Source organism: Rhagoletis pomonella, unplaced genomic scaffold (genome assembly GCF_013731165.1).
Source record: "Rhagoletis pomonella isolate Grant_MI unplaced genomic scaffold, Rhpom_1.0 Rhpom_scaffold_00010, whole genome shotgun sequence".
Lineage (NCBI taxonomy): Eukaryota > Metazoa > Arthropoda > Insecta > Diptera > Tephritidae > Rhagoletis > Rhagoletis pomonella.
Genome location: NW_023458564.1, coordinates 26,406,538 through 26,432,016, shown reverse-complemented (window position 1 = coordinate 26,432,016; position 25,479 = coordinate 26,406,538). Strand labels below are relative to the sequence as shown.

Genomic DNA, 25,479 nt, shown 5'->3' with positions numbered 1-25,479 from the left:
GTACAATATGGCAACACATGTTATGTGTCAGTTTGCAACCATGTGTTATTGTAAATATGCGTGAAATTCAATGTAATTTACAAGTCCATAAAAGTTTAATTAAAGTGATTTATGTACAAGATAAACTAAAAGAAAAGTGTGTAAAGTATTAAGTACAGTGTTATGTGCATTTATATATATAAAAGTATGCACAAATGCTTTTTTGTTAAGGAAACCAAGTGGAACAACTTAAGAAATTTTAACAACAAATAACTTATAAACAATGATATTATTTATAATTTTTAGTTATACATGTTTTAGAGGATACCTCCCTTAACATCCTGACCAAGTTTCATTTGTTAATTCCACCTGGTTTTCTTAAAACACAAGGTGCGGCTGACTACTAAAGCCCACCCCAGATACCTCCGTCCGTACCGTCAATTCGTTTCAAGTTTTCTTGTCTCTTTTGATCGTTTCGTTGCTTCCCATTTAAAGAACCAAGGACATGAATTCAATTAAAGTTGACGCGTGTGGAAGCAAATAGAAAACACAAAAGAGAATGCGAAAAAATTGCTTTCAAGACTTGACGTGTCTGAAAGGGGACTAACTAAACACTTTGTCGACAACGACATGATTTTTTTGAACGCGGCGGGGATATCATGAATTTAGGAGTGTTCGTTAAGCAAAAAATTTGTACAAGTTGGTACCAATTGTTACCAAATCGTGTTCGGTTAGCCAAAAACACAGTAAAACTTGCAAGGAGAGAGCACAATTTCGACATTTCATTTGGAGGGGTAGTTGCCAATTCGTGCGGGGAAATTTTTTGCGTAACTTCCACAATGAAATTGAAGCGTATATTGAGGAAAGTCAGAATAAGAAGAAATATACGTATGGTCGTACTGTTTTCGTTTCCACCTGAAATAATTTAAAAATTTTATTATGCTCGAAATGCAACCGTGGACGCTAGCTGGCAGTGAAGCTTGCTAATGTTTGCTAATTCCTGTTCGCGCAAAACATAGTAAGTTTCTCTCTTTGGGAGAGTAAGGTACCTTGTTCTCTGAATTTTGTTACTGGCTAATTCTTACTGGCAGTTGCATAGCGAACACTCCTTTTGTATGCGTTTGACATAAAAGAAGAGGAAGAACCTTATCTGTTGCTGGAAAAATAGAAATATAATAGAAATAGAATTAATAGCAGTACAACAATCAGTGTGACCGCGGCTTGTCAAAAATTGTAGCAGAAAAGAGACTAAAAAATTTTCAATATGTACCACTTTTTTCATTTAAGTATCAAAGCATCAATACGGAATAAAACCAATAATTTTTATGAAAAACCATTTTCCAAAACAAAATTATTTCGTTGTCATAAATAATCCAATAGGGAACAGATTCTTATTTTGATTTAATATTAATATTTCATCGATATAACCACCAGCACGCTTTCTATCAAGTGAAAATATGGCTGTCAAACTATCAAATTGCCTGCAATAGATGTCAAGCAATAAGGCGGTATCCATTGGAAATATATTTTGTGACATGGTTATCACGACATAGGCGTTTTCCTGTGGAAACAGGGCCTTTTCGAGCACCGAATTGCCGAGTACCAATCCCTAATTTTTGATATTGAGCATAGCGAAAATAAAAAATGCAGCGCTATGATATTGTTCGTTTGTTCACATTTTGATGTTTTTCGACATGGACCATGAATCACAATATATGAAAGGCTCGTTCAGAGAACGACAATGAACTTTTGGATGTACGTTGCCACAGGTGCACGACATGTTTTGTAATGCATAAAACTTTACAGATTTTTTTCATTTGTATTGAAAAAAATATCTCCAAAATTGATCGGAAAATGTATCAGTTTAGATCCACTTTGATCAAAACGGTCACACTGACAACAATATTGTCATATCATTAAAGAGCAGTGCATAAAATTATTAGCTCTGATCCAATATTTTTCGTAGTGATGGGCGAGTCCGAGATGGTTAAACGATCGAGAGAATCGCTATCGTTGCAAAATTAGAATCGAGTCTATAATCGACTCGCAGCCCGACTGTACAATCGAGATGTTTTTCGATTGTTTCGAGTCGGCTGACTTATCACTGACGAGATCGTGTGAACCAGCGGAGCCAATCCGTCGGGAATTCTCCGATTTGCTGGGAATTTCAGTTTGCGTGGGGAATTGGGGAATGGACCGTTTTTGTGGGGAATTTCAGCTCCTTCAATTTTAGTATTGTTACGATTATCCTTGAAACCTCGTCCGGATTGCCCAAATCTCTCGGTTCGTATCGCTGGATTGTTAAATAAATGCAATCGATGACCAAATTGTAGTACAACTAACTTTATTGTACAACAAACAATTTACAATACTCGCTAATACAGTAAAAACACTTTACAATACTTGTTAAAGCAATAACAGCGCTTAACTAAACTTGGTAACACAATTAAACTTATATCTTGCTTATTCGCAACTCGCTTCTCTGCTTACTTTACTTGTAGCTTGTTATCTTGTAACTAACTCACCTCGCGGTGGCGGCGCCCTTATATACCTGCGCTGGCACTTATGGCAACTCTAGAACATTCTGAAGTTTATCGCTCATTCTCTTTCTCTCGCTGTTCGCAGTGTTCATCAAACTTGACGTTTCTCTTTGTGGAGCATTCTACGTCATTTTTCGAACATTCTGCCTATTTCTCGTTGTTCGCTTTGTGTTGCCGCAGTATTCGCCACACTGCCCTCCCCCTAAGTCTGATCGTCCCGATCAGACACACTTGCGGTTCCAAACGCTGCAAGCCTTTCCAAGTGGACCACCTTCATCTTGTTTCTTGGTCTCCCAACAGTCTGGATCCGATACACTACGTCATTTAGCCGTTTTACGACCTTATACGGACCTTCCCAGTTGCATTGAAGTTTTGGGGACAAACCTTTCTTTCGTTGTGGATTGTACAGCAACACCAAATCTCCTTCCTGGAAACCCTCGGAATTCATCGCCTTATCATACCTGGCTTTCATCTTGTCACTCATAATTTGTGTGCGCCGTCTCACAAGAGCATGTATCTCTCTCAGCTCCTCTTCCAGGATGTTTGACGTCTCTTTTCCAATCCTTCTAGCATCACCAGTCACCCCAAACTTCAGATCACTAGGCAAACGGAGCTCACTGCCGAATATTACCCTTGCAGGAGTTTTACCCGTTGTTTCATGCACTGCTGACCGGTATCCCATCAGGAACAAGGGTATGCGGACATCCCAATCTTTTTGATTCTTGTCCACGACCTTCCGCAAATGCTCTTCCAGGGTTCGGTTGAACCGTTCCACCATGCCGTCTGATTGGGGATGAAGAGCCGTCGTTCGAGTTTTCCGGATACCCAGTATCTGGCACATCTCTTGGAACACCGCAGACTCAAAATTTCTTCCCTGGTCAGAGTGCAGCTCTATAGGTACACCGTATCTCGCAACCCAATTGTAGGTGAATACCTCCGCTACTGTTTTTGCTTCCTGGTTTGGAATCGGGTATACCTCCGGCCATTTGCTAAAGTAGTCCATAACCACCAGGACGTATTTGTTTCCCTGTGCGCTCATAGGAAATGGACCGGCTACATCCATGGCAATCCGCTCGAAAGGTGCACCTGAGTTATATTGCTTCATCTGGCCATGACTTCTGGATTTCGGCCCCTTAGCTGCAATACACTCCGCGCAGTTAGCAATCCACTCTGCGACCGATTGCCGACAACCAACCCAATAGAACCTCTGCTTAACCTTCTCCAGGGTCTTCATGATCCCCAGGTGCCCTCCACTAGGACCATTGTGGAATTCCTTGAGTACATCCGGAATTCTTACCCTTGGAACTACTATCAGGTTGCGGGAGCACTGGCCATCTTCGCTTTCCCATACCCTATTCAAACAGCCAGATATTAATTTTAAGCTGTTCCATTGTGCCCAGTACGCCTTTGCGATGGGGCTTTCCGCTGCCATTTGCTCCTTAGTTTGCCTCCTGTCCACCTCCAGTCCATGCATCAAAAGCTCCAGATCTGGATCTTCCTGCTGACACTTTCGTAGCTGTTCTTCCTTCCACTCTTCCGCTGGTATTATTGTCGTTAGACGGACGTCTATAATGTCCTCTTTTCCCTCAGCTTTTGAGCAGTGTTTACATTCCAGGCTACATGGGCGGCGGGACATGGCATCAGCATTACCGTGGACACTTCCCTTGCGGTGCTCAATGGCGAAGTCATAACTTTGCAGTCTCTCAATCCACCGAGCTAGCTGTCCTTCTGGATTCTTAAACTGTAGTAGCCACTTCAGCGCTGCATGGTCCGTTCGAACTCGAAAACGTTGCCCATAGAGGTACTTGTGGAAATGTTTGACGCAGTCCACCAACGCTAGTAGTTCTCTCCGAGTTACGCAGTAGTTCCTCTCTGGTTTTCCAATCGACCGGCTATAGTAGGCAACTACCTTCTCCTGCCCATCAATTACCTGCGACAGTACGCCTCCTATGGCATAACCACTAGCATCCGTATCCAAAATAAACGTTGCACCTGGAACGGGATATGCTAGCATAGGTGCAGTACATAGTCGTTCCTTCAGAGTCTGGAAAGCCTCCTCCTGCTCCTTGTTCCACTCGAAGGCTCTACTTTTCCTAGTGAGCTCGTGGAGGCTATTAGCAACGCTGGCGAAATTCGGAACAAATCGGCGGTAGTAGGTGCATAGCCCAAGAAAACTTCATAGTTCGTGCAGGTTCCTAGGTCTTGGCCAATCCTTTACTGCTTCTATCTTTTCCTTCGCAGTACAGATGCCCTCCGTTGTCACCTTGTGCCCTAAGTAGTTCACCTCCTTCCTGAACAGTGAGCACTTTTTAGGACTTAGCTTCAGACCAGCGCCAGCTATCCTCTGGAAAACTTCTTCCAAATTGTTCAGGTGTTCCTCAAAGCTTTTACCTAATACGATTATGTCGTCTAGATACACCAAACATGTTTTCCAATGCAGTCCTTTGAGCACATGGTCCATAAGTCGTTCAAAAGTGGCAGGAGCGTTGCATAAACCAAAGGGCATCACCGTGAATTGCCACAGACCGTCTCCAACGCTGAAAGCTGTCTTCTCCTTATCCTCGTCACTTACCTCTACTTGCCAATAACCGCTCTTAAGGTTCAGTGTTGAGAACCACCAGTCAACGAGTCCAGAGTGTCATCGATCCTGGGAAGAGGATAGCTGTCCTTCTTCGTCACATCGTTTAGTTCCCGGTAATCTACGCAGAACCGCATTTGACCATCCTTCTTCTTCACAAGTACTGCCGGCGAACTCCATGGACTCGCTGATGGTTCAATCACACCACTCTCGCTCATTTCTTTTATTATTTGGCTAACAGTTTCACGTTTGGCAAGTGGAACACTCCGAGGAGCTTGACGGATTGGCCTTGCATCGCCAGTATCAATGCGATGTTTCACAACGTTAGTCCTGCCTGGTTTGGCGCCAACCTTGTCGAATATGTTGCAGTATCTTCGGAGCCTTGTGCTGGTATTTTTCTTCCAACCCTTCCGTCCATGCATTAATGTCTTCCGCAATGTCATTCTCGCCAATGGAATCGCTTTCAGGTAACTTTTCGCAGTTGAAGATTGCCTCTACCTCTCGACATTGCCCCAGTACAGTTCCTCTTCGGAGTTTGATTGGTGATTTGAACTCATTGAGCACTCAACTGGGATGCGTCCATCCTTTTGCATCCTAGCCAAGGTTTTACCAATAAGTACGTCCGGTGTAGAGTTTTGTGTTGCTTCAACAACCCACAATTTGTTCGTCCCACAATCTCCATCAATCTTTGCCCACACAACTGCTTCTGACTTCGGTGGAATCTGCTCGCTTTCCTCTAGGATCACTCGCTTGCTGCTGTATGGACCATCATACCCAAACCGAAGGGGCACTTCCATGTTGTTATACGTCATAGCCCTGTTCTTCATGTTGATCTGCATACCTTGATCAAGCAAGAAGTCAAATCCAAGGATGACTTCATCCATAATCGCTGCGACTATGAACCGAGCCGTGTCTAGTCATCTCATCGGCTATTTCGTTCCCTTCTATATTGCTATGTCCAGGAACCCAGTAGAGAGGTTTTGACGTGACTCAGTGAAGCCAGCGTTGCGTGACATCTCCGAACTGCTTTCGCCTTGCCACCCTGGAACCTAATGTTTGCAATGCCGCCTGGCTGTCAACGAATATAGTGATGTTCCCTGACAGATACTTACTATCCCGTATGAGACAAGTCGCCTTCTCTATGGTAAATATCTCCGCCTGAAAGACACTGAAGTCATCAGGCAGGAGGTATGATTGCCTTATTTGAAGTTCCTTGGAGAACAGACCCGAGCCGACTCCTTTTCCATCTTAGAGCTATCTATCTATCTACCCACAGGAGGCCACCTTCCCAATCTTCGTGGGTAGTAAATTGTATGGGAATCTTAAAACTGAAATCCTAGGAGGACGTGAGGTTCAGGAATTCCGGATTTTTTGTTTTCCTTGTGAACAACACAGTTCGGTTTTAGAAGGGTTAACTCCTAGTACCGACTACTTCGTGGAGAGGGCTATCGACTGATCTGCCCTAGCGATAGGCATATTGCACCATGTCCATTGTGTGGATGTGGGTACGTTCCCTTATCAATAAGTCAATAAGTCTATCAAGTGTATTTAGCAGGAACTATGAGAGACATATTAGCCTAAATTCCTTTGGGGAGGGGTGGTTTAGCTTCCCTGCTTTTTGAATAAATATCACTCCGACCTTCCTCCAAGCTTTAGGTACGCACGCATCCGCCAAGCATATTGTAAATATTCTCATAAGATGGGGTAACACACTTTCTCAGGAGTGTTGTAACATGGCCCGCACTAACCCACCCGGACCTGTGGACTTCTAGCGGTCAAACATGTTGACAGCCCATGTTGTCTTCTCCTTATCCACTCTCTCTTTAATACAATTTCCCGATACACGGGCTAGAATGGATGCCTGGAAGCTGTCTGGCGTTCTAATGCTATCTATTGCCGAATCGGTTTTAGAAAGTATCTTGCGCAGCCTTGGTGCTTCATTTGTTGACTCCATTCTTGCACAGACCTTCAGGTATGGTTCTAACTTAGCTGATATATTCTAAAGAGATTCCAACTTCTTACAAGTCTTGTTAAGGAGGAATTAAGACTCATCACAGGCATCCTTATAGGAAACTGTATACGATCTAGTTAATGGTAATGTGTGGTCCATACAATTATCTTAATCTATCATAACCTAACCTTGCAAGTCAATTACTAACCTTGTTTTTATTTAGGTACTACATATGTATATGAATGTAAATTTGAACAGAAGAAATCGTTTTATGTATGTATTTATATAATTATTTTTATTTATAATATCGGGCTGACATATATGTACATACATAAGTATAAGTATGGTATAACATAAAAAATTAACAATGTTTTTGTTTAATTTAAAAATTTTCATTTCGTATTGCAAAATACATACGTATGTAATTGCTTACATCGCCAAAGTAAGGATCGTCGACTACAGTTTCAATCATGAACATCAAAACAACATTAAATGCTTGGTTTTAATGTTGATGGTTGTCTTCGAAACAAATCGTCATCATCAGCACAAAAGAATCTAATTGAAAAATGTGAAATTTGAAAGGTAAAATTTAATAGCAAAAAAAAAATTGTTAAATCAACAGTGGAGATGGTTGCAAGGCAGTATTCTTTAAAATATCGCATTCAAAATTCAAATAGAGGATTTCGCACTAATGATGACGATATGTAAATAAGTGTGTATGCATGTTTTTTGACCCGCTTGCATAATTTATTCAATTACACTTTGTACAGAAATCTTTTTGAGATACCTGATACGCATCCAAAAATAATGTATGTAATCCCGAAAATTTGTAGACGTTTGTTTGCTGAAATGTACGTGTAATTGAAGTATAGTAATTTTAAAGTTAAGTTGGTCTGTACAAAAAGTAAAAAGATTGATCAATCAATAGAAATTAAACTAATTCTATTAATCACATCTTCTTCGATAAGTCGCCACATTTATCCGTTTGCTCACTGCTGATATCGCTCGATTCACAAGTGCAAGCCTCGTCCTTCGTTTCCTCTTCCACTATATCTTCACCACGCTCTATTACGGTTTCCAGCGGCATTTCTTCCTTGTAATCAGCATAAGCTGTTGCGCGCTGTTTAATGATCTCTTGTATGATGGCTGTGAGTATTTCACGCGAGTCTACAATATGTCCCACTTCTTCTGCAACTTCGTTAGTCAACCACGGTGCGACGGTCTTCATGAGGTGCTCTTTCTTTGCAGCATCGGTAGCCGGTTCGAGGTTGTCCAAAACTTCTGGTAATAAACCAGCAATATGACCCTGCAATAATTTGGCGGCTGTCACGCTCTTTTGCATCTCTTCATCCAATTCCTTTGCGATGGCATCTTGTTGTAAGCGTCGCTCCTTTTCGGCCTTTAAGCGTAACTCCTCTGCTTCGAGGCGTCGTAGTTCAGCCAATTCGGCTTCCCGTTGAGCAAGGAATCTGTAATGAAGGTATACAAATATAGATATGTAAGGTAGTTCTTATATGCAATGATTTGGCTTAAATTACTCGGCTTGTTTCTGGCGGAGCGCTTCAATCTCCCGTTCGTGTGCCACTTCCAACATGCTTTGCTCGATGCACGCATCCACAAGTATATCGATAATCGGTTGAGCCTCGGCATCAAAGTGGAAAAGTTCACCTTCGCCGATTTCGGTGGCCGCATCAACGCCCACTTTGGCCGGGACATAAGGTGGCTCTGGTGGTTTTTCGAGGAACAAATCGGTCTGAGTATCTACTGAGAGCTCTGGCGGACGTTGCACCAACTCTTCCAAATATTTCTCAGTTTGAATAACTTCATGTTGTCGTCCGTTGACTGGTGGCGGTGTACCAAGGATGTTGCGTTGATTTCGACAAACTTTTTGCTTCCGTAAGGCGTGGCGTCGACGCAGTTCAGCTGCTTTATCGAAGGGATCAGAGTTTTCCTGAAACGGAAGTAGCCGAAATTCCATAAATGTTAGAAGAATACTCGCATATTGCGTATGTGGATTATATAACAGTTTAGTTATATTTTGTGAAAATTTTTAGGTTTATCTAATTACGAACTAAGGCTCTGGCTCAATCTGAACAAATACTTTTTTCAGGGCTCGAAAATAACCGTTAAATCTAAGATTTATATTTTCAAATATTTGCAAAATTGTTTTTTTTTTCTATATTTCAGGTCAAAAATAATCGCTAACTTTTGATTTTTTTTCGGTCAAATGTTATCTTTATTTTACTATTAAAATTTTTTGTATCAAAAATAATCTTTATTTTGAATTTATATATTTTTCGATAATTTTCGACCGTTGTGTTGAAGTTTGTTTTTTAAAGCCGTTTATTTACTAAAAAATTAAATCTGAAAATAATGGTTATCATATAATAGTACGAGAGCTAGCAACGTCGTGAAAACACGAATTTCAGGACAGCTGCTTTTTTGACATGACATCTCTCTCTTTCACTCCCTCGGTTAGCATGGGGGCCATCTGGCAGGCGGTAATTATTGCGTTTAAAGATAGAGCCATATAATAGCCAAGTTACGTAGTCTGACTTGTCCCATAGAGTTTCTCAAATAGGTTTTTATTAATTTTAGTTTCAGCACTATGTAGCTGTAGGCACAGGAATTGGAACAAATAACATTACTGCAGTACATATTTCAGGAAAACTGTATGACATAAAATAAAGTACATATATCTATATGGTATTTAGTTGTGTCCCACTTTAATTGATTTTAAGCAAGTCAGAAACCTTTGGATAAATAAATTAATAAAAAGTACGTGGGTAGAATTCTACCCATAAGGGCCTGAACGTAAATTTTATCTAAGGTGTTTTGAGGGCTAATAAGAGAATTTAAACATATTTACCAAAAGCTGTTGAGTACCAAATACAGATCCACGTATTACACGGCGATCATACATAACATTGCGGTAGGGTTGCGGGGCAGTTTCCCTGTAACAAAAAATCATGGAAGCAGATTAATTATGTATGTATGTATGTATGTATGTATGTACATGTTAATATAAATTACAATGCATAAAGTAATAATTTAAAAAAAAAATGAAATATGAACACATCAGCTAAGCTGCCGAAAACTGAATTAAATGCTTTATAAATCCAAACTGAAAACCAAATACAGCTTTTATCCGTACATCTTCTAGTCGAACCCATCTAGCCACAATTAAAATAATGCCGTTATAGAACATACAATTACATGTAGCACAAATGCACTTTAACTAAAGGTTAGGTTAGGTTATCTTGTCTACCCTCAACCCTCACAGGAAAAGGGCTCACTTAGGCCACCACGGGCCCATTGTGATGCCATATTAGAGACTTCTCACAACCCTGCTTTTCCTCAAAAATTGAACCAATTTGTAGCTTTGATGAAGCGCACAAAGTAGTAGAAATTGGCCTAAGCCAGTTGAAGTCAGACATTCAAAAGAATAGTGGGAGATCGAGCATCGACGAGCCCTCACCAAAGCACGACAGTCGCATAGATAATGCTCCACGCTTTCTATTTCCTTCTCATCATGGCAGCTACGACAGTAGTCGTTTGACTGCAAGCCCATTCTGGCAACGTGGACACCCATCAGGCAGTGCTCGGTGAGAACTCCCATGACATATCGGAGCAGTGACCGCTCCACGCGGCAACCTAAGCCAAATATGTCTTGCTATCCTGAACATGGGCTCGGTAGACCATCTTGTATTTGCACCTTTGATAAAGTTATTCTACAGCCAGAGTTTGCAGGAAGATAGCGGAATGCCCGCATTACGAGAGGTACTGATTGCTGACAGTAAGGTTTCTTTCCTTCATCTGCAACACAGTTGCCAGGTTTGTCTTTATGGCCTGGCACCCGTACAACATTAGTGAAGTACGTCCACATTCCATGACAATCTTCGATGCAGATTTATCTCAGTTAAGTGTTTTAATAATCAGAAAAGATAGTTACCGCATGCAGACTAATAACAGAAGCGATCAGCCATCTTACAGCTGCGTTGATTGCGGTTAGTTCAGCTTGAAAAACGCTACACAGATCTGGCAGACGAAAACTAAGGCTAAGTGAGAGTTCTTGTGAGTATACCCCACTTCCTACCTTTAGATCCATAGATCCATTGGTGCCATCAGTGTACATGGCTGCCGAATCAAAATACGAGATCAGGATTAATTCATCCCTTGAGGGGATGCCTGTCTGGAAGGTAGCCGCCTGAAGTCTACTAGAAGATCTTCCCAGAATCTATATAGAGTGCCCGAACGTCGATCAGAGCTTTTTATATAATAGCATTAGAACTTGCATGTAGTTTAACATATAAGTGCACAGGTAGAAAGTTAAGCAAGGTCTCTATGGCTTAAGTCGGCCTGCTTCAGTCGGCAATGCTGTTTTTTTTATTGCATTTTTTGCGTTTTTGTTATTCTAATTGTGCATTTATCTTATCTTACTGTACTCATCATATGTATATTAACTGCGTTGCAATATATTATTCACAAGTTGAAATAAATCATAAAATTGAAGACCTAAATAATTGAAAACAATCAAATAATTATGTTAATCATGTAAATAAAAAAATTCAAAAATAATTGAAAATAATCAAAAATAACAAAATAATCATGTAATTAAAATTAATTATTTTTTCTGAAATTAATTAATTATTTATCATTAAAAAGGTGCAAATAATGGTACTTAATCATAAAACTTAATCATAAAACTTGTTTTAATTAAGAATCATTATGATTATATGATAATAATAAAATACATTATTTGAAATAAATAAAATAAAATAAAATAAATTACATAAATTAAATAATAAAAAAAAGCCCATGAAGTTTTCCATGTACATATTTTATATGTACACTTTTTCGTAGTAATGGTATAGAATTCTAGAAAATCAATACTTTTTGATCAGAAAACTAAATTTTTCTTTAGGAGATTTCCAACAACAATGCCGAATTATTTATTTTACCATTTTTTATATTGACGATTTTTATGGGCATCACATTACATTTTTTGGGGTTCTTGGCGAACATATAAAAAATAATTAGTATAAAAAAATGGTAAAAGTATTCTTACTGGAAGTCTCCTAAAGATAAAGAGAGTTTTCCGATCGAAAAATTTAAGAACACAATACCATTTCTATGAAAAAGTGTTTTTGCTTATATAAAATACATGGACAACTTCATGGGCTTTGAGGCAGTTCTAAATATATATATTTTTTTATAAAAAATAGGGGTATTTTTTCCATTTAGAAAAATCCTAGGGGGTGAGAGCTTAACATTTTAAACTTTTTCCCCCCCGAATGTACCTATGGACCACCCTTGTAAGCTTTCAATGCGGAAATGTTAATGATGTTTGAAAAACAACCGCCGCCCACCGATTTTAACACTAGAAATAGTAAATAGAAGTGATCCCTGGGTGAGTCGGAAGCACATTTAGCATATTGGGACGAGACTCTACATATTGAATTTAAATAAATCATAGATGGAGCAAAAGAGTTTGCTTTCTCCTCAGAATCCTCGAAGGGGCTCTTATTTTGAGTTTTCGGGCCGATGTGGTGTAGTGGTCTTTTACAGGGTTGAGTGTGACACCAAACGCATTTTGCACAGTGTAAGGGCAACATTTTTTGGAAGCAACGAAATCACCATTAACTTCTGCTAACTCTAAATACATGTATCTATTATTTTCTATTATATTTCAATAAAAATACGTATGGCCCATGGTGAAATTATACCAGGTGTAGCAATTAGAGCGACAAGAAAGATTTGACACTATCTTATTTGAAAATTCGCCTTTGAAAATTTCTATGAGATAGCCGAATGTTAAGAGAATAAACCCTGATTTTAATTTCACCATGCGTATGGCCTAGAATTCAAAAAAAAAATTATAATTTTTTACTATTAAATATTTAAGGGCGCTGACGCATGATCCGCCATACCCACAATTTTGGTCAGCTGCCTTATCATGATTACACTGTTGAAAAAATTAATTTGTTGGCCTGTATAAGTATAATTTATCTTTAGAATTCAGCTCAATGTTTTGCTAACCTTCCTACAAGTCTTCTGTATGTGCATACATATGGGCTACATACATATACATATATACACACATACATATGTACATATATACTTAAATTTTAAGATCATTGCCTTTGCAGCACAGTTTAAAGAAGTTCAGAAATAAAATAGCCATGGAGAACCTGAACTGATGACCTATGCAAATTTCTAACGAGCGCTGAATATGTTTGTGCAATTTGCATGTTTTGCAGTAAGTAGCGCAATAGCCGGAAGTTATGTACATATATATGTACATTCAAGTTGCACCACCTTCATTTGGGAAGAAAGAGGATTCGTACGGAGACAAGGAAATAAAAAGCTAAAACTCTAGATTGTATTTAACTACATATGTATGTACGTATTAGAGATGTGGCGAATGTGGAATTATAGGTGGATGCGGATGTCTGAAAGCTAATATGGTGTTTACATGAAGAGATTGGGTAGGTTCAGAAGGCGCAGCAGTTGAGCGCCACCGTTGCTAAAAATCAGTGATCGTTATGCGTCCTCGGAACGGCTTGATACACACCAACATGTTGTCTCAAATGATCAGAAAAATATTACGATCATCTAACACGTAACTGTTCAGTTGATCAGAAGTGCACAACAACGCGTTCAGAAGGTGCAATCACAACAGTTACTGAACTGTTGCGCCTTCTGAACGTGCCCATTTTCATCACATCCTCTGTCTGTTACAACATACCTGTCAAGTGAGGTTCTGCGTAATGTGAATTCGCTTTGTGTATTTTTGTAGACATTGAATGTTCTTCTGACAATGCCACCTTCGATAGCATGTGCAACTCTACTCTAAAGCATGGAGTGCTGGAATCTGTTCTGTCTTTGGCTTTGTGTAGCGTGTGTCAATATGTCACGTGCGGAGTTCATAGGAACAGCCCTCTGGGCAGCGTGCTCACTCCCTTGCTCTGGTGATTGATTATCAACTCCCTACTTTTCAACCCTAAAGTATGACAAAGTCCATCATATTAAGAGTTAGGCCGAATTATTTTCTTAGATCTAAATATAAAAAAAAAACAACAGTAAAATAATCTCTGTTACATCGGCTAACTTTTGCTGCATTAATTACACTGGGCAGGTTCCAAATTTTATCTAACTTACCTAAAGCCTTCTAAATTTTATCAGATTGGCTTCAGTTTTTTAGATAATATTTGATATTTGAAATTTGCTTTGGGTCGCTTCGAGATCATTTAGAAACAAACTTGTGTTATACGAGTATATTTTAAAAGAGAAAACCAATTAAATTTTTAAGTCTAAATATATATGTAAATAATATACGAAACAGAAAAACAATTCGCAATACATTTTAAAGTGTTTTAAATTTTTTTTTAAATTTATTTATATGACACCAGCAGACCCGGCGAACTTCGTCCCGCCCAAAAGTATTTTTTTTTATTGAACTTTTTCCTCTTCACTCCCTGGCGGAAACAATATCCGGTTGGATGGTGAATATGTCCATGAAACTGTGTAGTATAGTTGGTGGCAATTTCAAAATAGATCTGATTTAAAACTTTTCGTGTAAAATCCTGTAAAAATGTCAAATAGCAAGATTTTAAACGAACGTACCTATTGACTAACCAACATTTAGCAGAACTGTTACGAACGGTTTTAACTGATTTTCTTTAATACCTACATTGGAATAATAATAAAATTAATGTTTTTCATTTCTAATAATAATTTTATTTTAAAAATGAAATTTTTGGTTTGTTTTTCTTATGGCTCTCTGTAACTTTTAGAATTTACATTTGGCTCTTTTCGGCCCTGGCCTTGCCCACCCCTTACGGCATATTTTCACACCTAACAAATATGCACAAAAAAAAATCATAAAAATCGTTTAAGCGGCTTAGGAGGAGTACGATCACAAACACCGGGACACGAGACTTTTATATAGTAGACTTATGATGTAATGGCCTTATTCATAAAAATAAAGTAGATTTAAAGGGTTGATGTTTTCATGAATTTTTCAATTTATAAACCTTTTTAAAAGCTACTTTATTTTTTATGAATAAGGCCATAAAGCTATATCTAAATGAGCACAACAACAACTATCAAAACCGAGCGCAGTGTTTTTATTATTTTCTTCTTCTTCATTGGCGCTATAGTTACTTAAGCTGTTTTGGTCGAGTTCCAGCACGCCTGTCGTTTCTTTTTCTAGTCAACTAGCGCCAATCAGAAAGACCAAGAAAAGCTAAGTTCCTCTCCACCTAGTCTTTCAAAACTTTGTGTGTGCTTTTATTGAAAAATTGTAACCGTAAATTTAAGAAGCTCAATTTGTAACAGCACACAATTTAATTGAGGGAAACTAATTAATAAAACTTAATTTTGAGTCGTAGATTAGGATTCTGTATTCTGTTTTCTAGATCAGGTAATTTTTACACAACATTTTCATTTCTATAGAAAAAATCTAATTTTAACAAGGAAAAGCAAAAAAAATTAGTTTTTTAAATTTTTTTTGTTTCTTCTTTTACAAAGAAATCAAGATACTAACGAAGAAAATCGATCGATAAATAAAAAAGTTGTGAATGGCGAAATGAAAATGGATGATAATTTTTTTTTATGAAATATGAGCAGGAAAGAATGTTACTCATACGCCATGCACAATTATCTTATTACATTAAACGATCAATTCTTATATATAATATATATATATATATATATATATATATATGTTACGTGTGCTTTTTTATTTCCTTAGGGGCTCATATTTAGCTCTATGATTTAATAAAAAAAAAGAAAAACAAAAATCGAACCGCATGCTCCTTAAATGTATGGAATCAAAAGGAGTTATGTGGAAGTTGATTTTTTCTTTTATTACTGAGAAAAAAATAAACCATATCCTCTTTGTTTCTAGCTAAAACACATATGATTTGGCGCCAAACGACCTTTTGTTAACTTTAAACAGATTTATTTTTGGAGCTTTTTTCGTTTGAATATGATTTCGTTCTGCACTTCACAGATTCTTTCTCGTATAATTAATAAAAACCGGAAAATAATAAAAGTAAACAATTTTTAATCGCTAAAATGGAAAAACTAAAAATGACTCTGCTTGGAAAAAATCATGCTACTTCTTCCTTAGTGTAGGTTTTAAAATTTATCTTTAAACACAAATTTTGTTCTGAAAAAAAGGCGAAATAAATTTCAAACCCTACCTGAGAAAACGGCTCTTAAACTTTGCGCTGATGAAAAGCTACTTAAATATGAAGATTTTCTAACTTGCTCTAACAGTGCATTCATGTGTATTACATACACTGACGAAAAAAAATATTAAAATCAATCAGAAACGTAACTGACCTTACTATAAACGCCAACGAAAGTACTCTATATTGGTAAATATTCAATTCAATTACGCGCATATTAAAATGACCGCGTTCGTTCTGAAAAAGCATCCGTAAAGTGTATAATCAAGATAAAAACAAAAAAAAGGTATTCAATTTTCACGTTGCCTGCAGCGGAATTTGAGCCCTGACTCTCTCTGGATATCAACAATTTGTGGCAAGCATCTTTGTGCACTCATCAGCATCAACACCACAGGCACACGATTTGTACGGATCCGTAAGTTTATCGATAAACTTGTACTATGTATGCATGTGTGTGTTGTTACCGCTCGGCATGCTTGGGATCAGTGATCGGACTTTCAAAAATTTTGTGTGGTAGAATCTGGGGAAAATGTGGTCGATCTCTGGATTTGGATCAAACTTTGTAGAAAACTTAAAAAAATTTTGCAAGCTTTCACCTAAAAGACAAACTTTTTAATTAGACTCTAAGAAAATTTAATTTTAGTATAATAAAGTGTAACATTGAAGTTGCGTTGAGTTTTGGCAGTTCCTTCCATATTTAGATATTTTTGAACACATTTTTAAGAGATTTCTGCAACCTTGCGGAGTACTGCCAGCTTTTCATTTTATCACATCACGAAGTAGCGAACAAATGTGGCACGTTCCAGAAACAGCTAATTGGGATTTGCCGATTTTGACAATTCTCAAGCAAATGTAAACAACGCCTCAGAAACCTTATATGCACTTAAATTTACTAATACTTTCACAAAAATCGCCGGTTTTTAACATTTACGCTATTAATTCTTTTTATAAATCATATATTTTGCAATTTAACACAATAAAATGGCGTTTCCTGTCGAAATATTTATTACTGAGAAAATTTACTATTTTACAATTTATTTTATCCTCCCATTCAGCTTTGTTTAGTTTTACTTAAGAAATTTCGTCGTCGCCGGGAATGCAGAATCTTGAATTACATCATTCTTGTTACCATATCGTGTAAAATTAAGAAAATTATATCAAGCAAAAATAAAACTACTCAAAAACGCGAATATGTGGTAGATTTCAGACCTTGAGTGGTAGATGTGGTAGATGCTTAAATAAGTGGCAGATCTACCACAATGTGATAGAAGTCCGATCACTGGTTGGGATGCGTATTACCAGGGATGAAAAATGGAAATTTCAGATTGTACCTAATATCATAAAATAAAGGCACCTAAATGAGACAGATTGTACCTAAAAAAAGTTATATCATTCGTACGCAGTTTTTTAATAATATTTTTTATAGTATGAATACAACAGGCGGATGTACATTAAACTAGTCTAATAGGAATCGGAGAAGCTTCGTTTTTGCCTAATTTTGACCACTGAAAAATATTGGCGAAATAGACCAAAAATACACTTTGCGAAGTTTACTTTTTTCCAGCTTTTTATGAAACAACAGGAAAGTCTGCTAATTTATCCGATTCCCTTAATTAGCTGCAGCAAGTCTAGAGAATATAATGGTAATTACCGTTAGTATATTCGAAAGCAGTTTAAATATATTCCAGAAATCAAATAGCGATTATTATTATTATTATATCTGCCCCAGGTATCTTAAATGTGTACTTAAGCATAAATGCAGCAAAACAAAATATACTGTATAAAAAATATAACAAGAATTACGAATTTTAGGATAGCTAAGTAAAGTGTTAATTTTTCGTAGTGGTTGTTCTAAATACAATGTTAAATGTTTAAGAGAATACATAATATGCAAGAATGATAGAATACAAGATTGCGCCAATGAGAGAGAGGATTTTTGAGCGTAATTTTTGCGTGACGTCATCTTGGTGCAATTGCGAGAGAGAAATGCCAAAAGGCATATAAAAATACGTAAACAATGCAGATAAATTTTAATATTACATGCCCAATTTTGCAGGAATCAATAAATATACAAGGATTGATTAATTAGGAACACGTAGCAATAATTATGGACATGTAGCCCTTTAGGTAAGTACGATTTTTAGCACATGAACAAATGGATGTATTAACAGTGTTTGCAATTTCATGGAGACCAAAAGGAAGGTGTACTGCAAGTGAATTTTTGGACTCGCCATTGTAAAAAGCCATGCAGAGTGCATATTTAAATTTGTGGATATTGTCTTGTTTCATGAAAACCAAAAATTGTTCGATCGTTTGTGCGATATCGTCCACTCAATTCCAGTTTTGCTTCACGTTACAGTAACAGTAGCACGTAACAATAAAACAAATGCATGAATCAGTGTTTTGATAAATATTCTATGTACGTAAAACATAATTTAAGCTGAACTTTTAACTGTATAATAATTTGGGCACTGTTTTGTATTAGGTACGTAACAGCGCGGTAAGATGCCGCTTGAAATAGCGCCTCATACCAGCACTAAAAATATTATTTTCAATATCTTCACTAGTAAAGTGCTTCATGCACACATATCTCGATTTGGTGTTAAATGCATCTCCTCGCCGGCAGAACTGCTTCCACTATTTCGCCAGATTTGCGTCCGTAGGAAACCAAAAAAAACTTATATCGCACGCTTTCCTTTTGTTTTCACTATTACACTTTGCCACGGCACACTTAATTTTGCTTTGTAAGGTCTCAATAATTGTTTAAAACCACGCAGAATTATTAACGCACATACATATATTAAAATTGTTATTTGGTTTTTTCGTATGCTCACAATCAACAATTGCACCAAGATGACGCCACGCACACAGCTGATTCTGTCAAAATCACAAAGAGCGGATTAGCAGTACCGCGATTGGCCCAATCTCTATTTCTCTCAATCGTCCATAATATGATTTTGTTAATTTCTTCCTTTTGACCACTTTTCCCCACTTTTTCCCATACCGGCAAGTAGTTATAATATCACAGTAAAGGAAAAAAAAAAATAAGAATAGAAATTCATCTGATCAAAAGATGATTGTACCTAAAATCAAGTAAGTGCACCTAATGTACCTTTATGCCATGTTCGCATCGACATCGAAAACATGTTTTCCTTGCTATAACTGGTTTTCGGCCTAAAACTTGTGTTTTCGTCCATGTAAAATCTGTCAAACAAAAATCAGTTTTCACTGAAGACTACTTGAAACTCACGTTCTACTCATTCCAATCGGTGTCTTCACTAGTATTTTAGATAAATTTATAGAAGTGGAAATCATATTTTATCATCTTTAGTACGCTTTTTGGGATTTATTGTCAATTGGCTGGCCAAATTAAAATATGTACAAAAGAAGAAGGTTGCTAATGGTAAGGAAATGAAAGATTTTGATTTTGTTTTTTTCTTAGCAAAACTGTAATCAAACGATGAAAAAAATGCCAACGAAAACACTAACAGCCGGTGCGAACAGCTTTCAGCCCACAATCCCAAAACTCGTTTTCAAAGTGTTTTCGTTGTCGGTCCGAACATGCTGGTAGGTCAACAAACGTCGGCAAAAGGTACAATTGTACTTAGTTTTTCATCCCTGGTATGTACACTTACATATACATACTCAGATGTGAACAGTTAAATACGCGCGTAATAAATTTTTGTACGAAAATATTATTTTTAATACGAACATATTTAAACGCTAATCAAATATACATAAACTATTCATTTTTACTATGCGTTATTTCCCACAGTGTATAAATATGTAGATTTTCTTAGGTGGGAGAAGTACACTCGCACACTGTAATATACCCTAACTGAAAATTTTTACCACCATAAAAAAATCAATTAAAATTCGGGTGCCATAATAATGGCCACATTTACATTCACACATTCATATATCTATGTATACATAAATAAATGTAAATTGTGGTGTTGGGGTCGATGATTACCTTTTTACGCGACGCTGTTGAAGTTGTTCCTGAAATTGTTGTTTGGTGAGATGTACACCACCAGCTAAGGGCAAACGAGAGCGAGGGGGCGACTGACCACTCCGTGTGCCATTTAAAATCGCAGTTGCAGCCAAATTTCCATTTGTATTCGAAGTCGGATTTGCACTATTCAACGTTGGCCGTGTTGCCGCCTTATTGTCGGCGGCTATCGTTGTTGACGCTATGGAGCTGTCACGAGGTTTGGCCTTGCTAGCAACGGATGTGACGACATCGTTGCTGGCCAACACCACAGGATGTGAAGAATATGCATAGACGTGCGGTCTTAGAAACCATGGAATGGGTGGCTCTTTTGGGGGTGGCAAGAATACACCTGTCGGTACCGTTGTTATAAAGAGTGGACGTTTAATCACGTGGTCTTGCTGACTTGTCTATGTATGTATGTGCATGAAGTGAGAAAAAAGTAAGGGGTTTAGGAGAAAGGCACTGCTATAGAAATATACTAAGTATATTGCAAGCTTTCAGAATTTTCACATTTTGTATTAATCTGCTTAGGAAAGTATGTAATCGAATTGCGCGAAATTAGTATCAGTTTTTAATAAAAAGAAAAAAAAATATCCCGCGTACAGGGTTTAAGCTTAGTATCCAGCTCTTAAGAATAGCAAAAACTCCATATAAAATGACGTACAAGAAATGGCTAAGAAATTTTCTTGAGTCAAATTTCCTTAAGGCAGTACGCAGTTCTTCAGAAATTTAGTACGCTTTCTACTACGGTTTTCTAAAGTTTTTTGTGAAAAAAGAGCACAAGGCAACCCAGGTTTGCAACAGAAATATATGCCCGCTCCATTATTTCTTGAGGAAAGAGTGAGGCAACAGGCTGTGAGGTATAAAAATTGTCAAAATTCCTTGGACTCACACGCGAAATAATGGCAATTTTTTCTTGACCGTTTTCTTAAGAGCTGGATACTAAGCTTTAATTTGAAAACTCTGAATTTCTATTCGGTGTTAGTGATAAGTATTTGCATATATTATTTTCCTTAGCATTAATATTCTTGAATCGGTATATGTATGCATGTCTATCGCGCATTTGCTGGAAAAGGCCAAGTTTAAAATAAAATACATATATTCTTAAGTATGAAAGGGTCTTCACTTTTTTCTCTTAACTTCTTGACTACATAACTTTTCCAGTAATGCGCGTTTTACTACATATCTATTTAAAGCAAATAGGCCTACATTTGAAGATTGTCTGGACTTGGTCCACACATCTGGAGCTGTTGTTAAATGCAGACTACGTAGCTTCCGATTCAATTCCTCTCTCAACTTTTCAATCTCTTCGTCATTTGACCTTCCCGAGGGCAAATGCGTCATTTTGTTCGACATGGTGGAGGAAGAGAAACGATTCTTTTGACGATGAGATTGCTGTAGGGACCACAGCGTTTCTTCATCAATTGCAACATTCTGGCGAAAGGGCAGCGCCGAATCCCGCTGCTCGTAACGACGTATCGGGCGCACAATTGCGTTTGGCTTACAACTGTCAAATTGGCTGGACAGGTCGTCGTTGTTGAGTACGGTGAAGGATGCAATAGGCTTGTGTGGATATAGACTCGTATTTATCGGTTGAGGGCTGCCGAAACGACTATTAAGGCTGCTAACATGTGGCTGAGGTCGATAGGTGCTGGCGAAAGAGAAATTTTGGTTGCGGACTATTGAGCTGCTGTTTTTTAAGTCCGATTCTGCGACAATTGCAGGTGTCTCGTTGGCTGCATCAGTAACAAGGATGTTGTTGTTTTCGTTATTGGTTTCTGCGTTGGGAGTGGGGTGAATTTCGGCCTTAGGCGAGTTTGGAGGGAGGTGCTCTGGATTTGTGGCATTGGGTTGGGTGTCAAATTTCATAATTTTTGACAGCTCTTTACCACGTAGGTTTTAACACTTCGAGTAACTAACTTAGCACTATTTCAACATAATGAATAACGGGTAAACAACGCAGTTAAAATTTAATATTTATATTCGAGAAATTTAGCACAAATTCACGTAAAGTCCTTTGGTCACTTTAGCTGCGTCAGTAAATCGATACTCGAACTTTTGCTTTGTTAAACGAGTAATACAATTTTAGCAACATTGTGCGATAATAAATGAAAAAAAAAACATATGCGTGCCGACTATTTCAAACGTTCCCACGACCACTAGTGTACTCGTAGCTGTTAGCGTTTAAAAGCAGGCGCACTCCATGGCACACGGCGACCAAATGACCAAAACATAAATGCCGCGCAGTGGCAAGACTCGGTCAGAACGCGGAGCTTAACATTCGGAAAAACGGAAAATGCCGATGGTCAATTGCTTTGTAAAGTGCGGGACTGGGTAAGCGGGCCGTAAGTTGACGCAAGGGGCCAGCTGGCGCACGCAACCAACTATTGTGTTCCTCAGTTGGTCAACAGCTGAGCGGAGTATTTAAATAAAGTGGGTTGCGGAAAGGATGGGACCTACATACATACAAAATTAGTGTGAAAATTCTTGTGAACGGCACATTTGTACGTAGGCATTATTTATATGCACGTAGGTGTGTACAATGTATTTAAAAATACTAAACATAGTACTTTATGTAGATGACGAAATTATGAAGTGTACTTCCAACTTTATAAAAAGAACAATGAACATTAGTCTAGGTCGGCAAACAATTTTTGAAACAACCACATTTGCAAAAGAAACTGCGCATAAAACTATGCCGCTAAAGCTTGAACAATTTATAATTTTTTTTTAAGCGCTTAAGCAGGGATCATACGATTTGTATATTTGTACAAATTTGGGACTTTTTACAGTTACAGACTGGGGTTTTTGGATTTTTTTATTGAGCTGAACTCATTCTCTATACAAATTTCTAGTCATCGGACGCACAATTCCGTTTGGCTTACAACTGTCTGTAAACTGGTTGGATAGGGCGTCGTTGTTGAAGATGGGGAAGGATGCAATAGGCTTGTGTGGTTATAGACTCGTATTAAACGGTGGAGGATTTGCCGAAACTTCTTTTAAATTCGTCTTACTTTGTGTTTGAAAATAATATTGCGGGCAAATATCAAGTTTTAAAATAACAAAAAAAAAAAAAAACGCCGCAACATGTAAACTTAATTTTGGGTCGTAATTTACGGATCTGTATACCGTTTTCTAGATCAGGTAATGGCGCATTTACATGGTATGAAGCCATATGAACTGTTGATACGCTAAAATAGAGGGACTACATGTTCTAATGAGGAATTCAATGATATCGAGTGGGATGCATATAATAAATTTTTTCATATGAAAAGTTATGGGGAGATACTGTAAACATACTGTTGTGATACTGTTAAGCATATGAAATTATAGCAAGTTGAATTTTCATACATCTTCCCATAAAAAGTTTAACAGATGCAGAGATACCAAGGGGGGTTTTTCCCATTTTGATGCCTTTTTAATATAAAAACCCACCGAAAAGGAGGAAAGCGGCAACTCCGCCATTCACATACATGTCAAAAGTATGAATTTAAAAATTAAAAACAATAAACAAACAAATTCAAAACAAAGAAATTCTTTGTACTAGAACTTTTTAAATTGAAGCCACTCACGTTTAGTGGACAATAAAAATACGAAGAACTATGATAACAAACTTACAACAAGACATTACAGAACATTTTAATGAGCTTTATATCACGTTTAAGTAACAATAAGCCTATATTTTCAAAGCTGTCAAAGAAATGAAAATTTGTATTTTTTGTTGTTTACACAAAGCCTTGCCAAATATACATATAAGTCAAAATTATAGAAGGCATGTATACTTCTCCCTTTCATTTTTTCATACAGTTTATGCTTCTTTCTGGCTTTTACAAAAATGCAGGGATACCGCACTTATTTCGGTACAATATGATCGTAATGTATTTTCAATTCGAAATCAAACAAAAACATCCCACGAAAATGTTTGCGATTTTAGAACCATTAGTGAATATTTGCAAACTACTGCAAATAATAGAGTGCCATATCTTACAAAGTTCAGAGTATTAACGAAACAAACAAGCATTTTATGGCTTTATGTTTCCTTCAAACCGCATTGCTATTTTTTCTAGCTTTTCCTTTTGTTTAGCGCTGTAATGTATTAAGTTATATCTTTTAATTTATACATGTGAACTATTTTCAATGTGGATTTTTCCATTTGCTCCAGAATTTTGGGTACATTTTCTTATAGTACCTCTCATTCCTTTTTTATATTACATATATGTAAGCTTTGCATAATATTCTGTTTAGTTAAGTTGGGTATATGCGAATGCACCTTATGTAAAGCAACACGACGATACGAAGAAGTGGGAAGAGAATGGAAAAGAAAGGTGCTAGAACAAGTCAATAAAATTTCTGGATATGTCAAAGTAAGCTGAGCACATGTGAATTGTGTAAATTAAAGTAAAATCATCTATTTTAATTAAACATTGAAGTAATTATACTATTAAATATAATTTATTAATGAATTGAAGTTGTGAATACTTTGCCAATCGAAATATTTAGTACTGGAAGTAAAAAACCTTAATTGTTGATTCTTCTGTTTTAGGTTAGTTGATCACATGTGAATTTTGTAAATTTTAATAAAAACTTCTGTTTTAGATGAATACAATTGTTTGATTACTCCTAAATTTCGAACATATTATATATATACACTCCGAAGTTCGGGATAGTATTTTGAATATACCAGGAATATACATATGTAAAAGTAGTGGCGGCTGCTGTAGAGCATTACGCAGAGCCTGAGTTCAAGCCCAGTTTTTCTAATAGTGGTTGCCCCTCTGTTGGTAATAGTAAACCTCCGAGTGTATTCTGTCATGGAAACAACTTCTCATTAAAATACAATTGCCGTTCGGAGTCGGCGTAAAGCTGTCCTTTACTTTGTGTGACAAAATCACGCACGCCGAATATCGGAGGAGAAGCTAGGCCAAACACTAACATATTGTTCAAGCGATATACATATTCGTCGTTTAAAGTACAATATCGATATAATAAAATATCGACTTAGACATAAGGAGAGAAGATTGTTAAGTTTAAAAGAGAGAACAGTTTTTAATTGGGACCAGTTTCACTCTCTCCTATAAAATTTAGGCAACCTCCCATACGAGGTTTTGCATTTCCTTGATGCGCGGTTTTGTGCTTTAAACGAAGATATGTAGAAGTATTGCATACATATTTTGGTGCCTTTTCAAGTATAAAATCCACTGAGAAACGGAAGAAAACGGCATCCCTATGATTTCAACTTA

At 37.3% G+C, this 25,479-nt stretch overlaps 1 protein-coding gene across 1 annotated transcript; it reads right to left on the bottom strand.

Moving 5' to 3' along the window:
- Window positions 1-7,412: 7,412 nt before the first annotated feature.
- On the bottom strand, window positions 7,413-22,458 carry LOC118746197 (radial spoke head protein 3 homolog). The gene is made up of 5 exons (XM_036480017.1): window positions 21,449-22,458; window positions 20,219-20,646; window positions 9,918-10,002; window positions 8,587-8,999; window positions 7,413-8,517 (listed from the first exon to the last, which is right to left on the bottom strand). Exons 1-5 carry the CDS (start codon window positions 22,106-22,108, stop codon window positions 7,998-8,000), a joined length of 2,106 nt encoding a protein of 701 aa, XP_036335910.1. The 5' UTR covers window positions 22,109-22,458; the 3' UTR covers window positions 7,413-7,997.
- Between the last annotated feature and the right edge of the window lie 3,021 nt (window positions 22,459-25,479).

Bases quoted from the DNA above. Each gene is read 5' to 3' on its own strand.
- LOC118746197 (XM_036480017.1), bottom strand. From the start codon at position 22,108: ATGAAATTTGACACCCAACCCAATGCCACAAATCCAGAGCACCTCCCT. The intron at 9,000-9,917 runs GTAAATATGTTT...CTTCCGTTTCAG, and splicing joins TTGGTACTCAACAGCTTTTG to GAAAACTCTGATCCCTTCGA. The intron at 8,518-8,586 runs GTAATTTAAGCC...CCTTCATTACAG, and splicing joins CTCCGCCAGAAACAAGCCGA to ATTCCTTGCTCAACGGGAAG.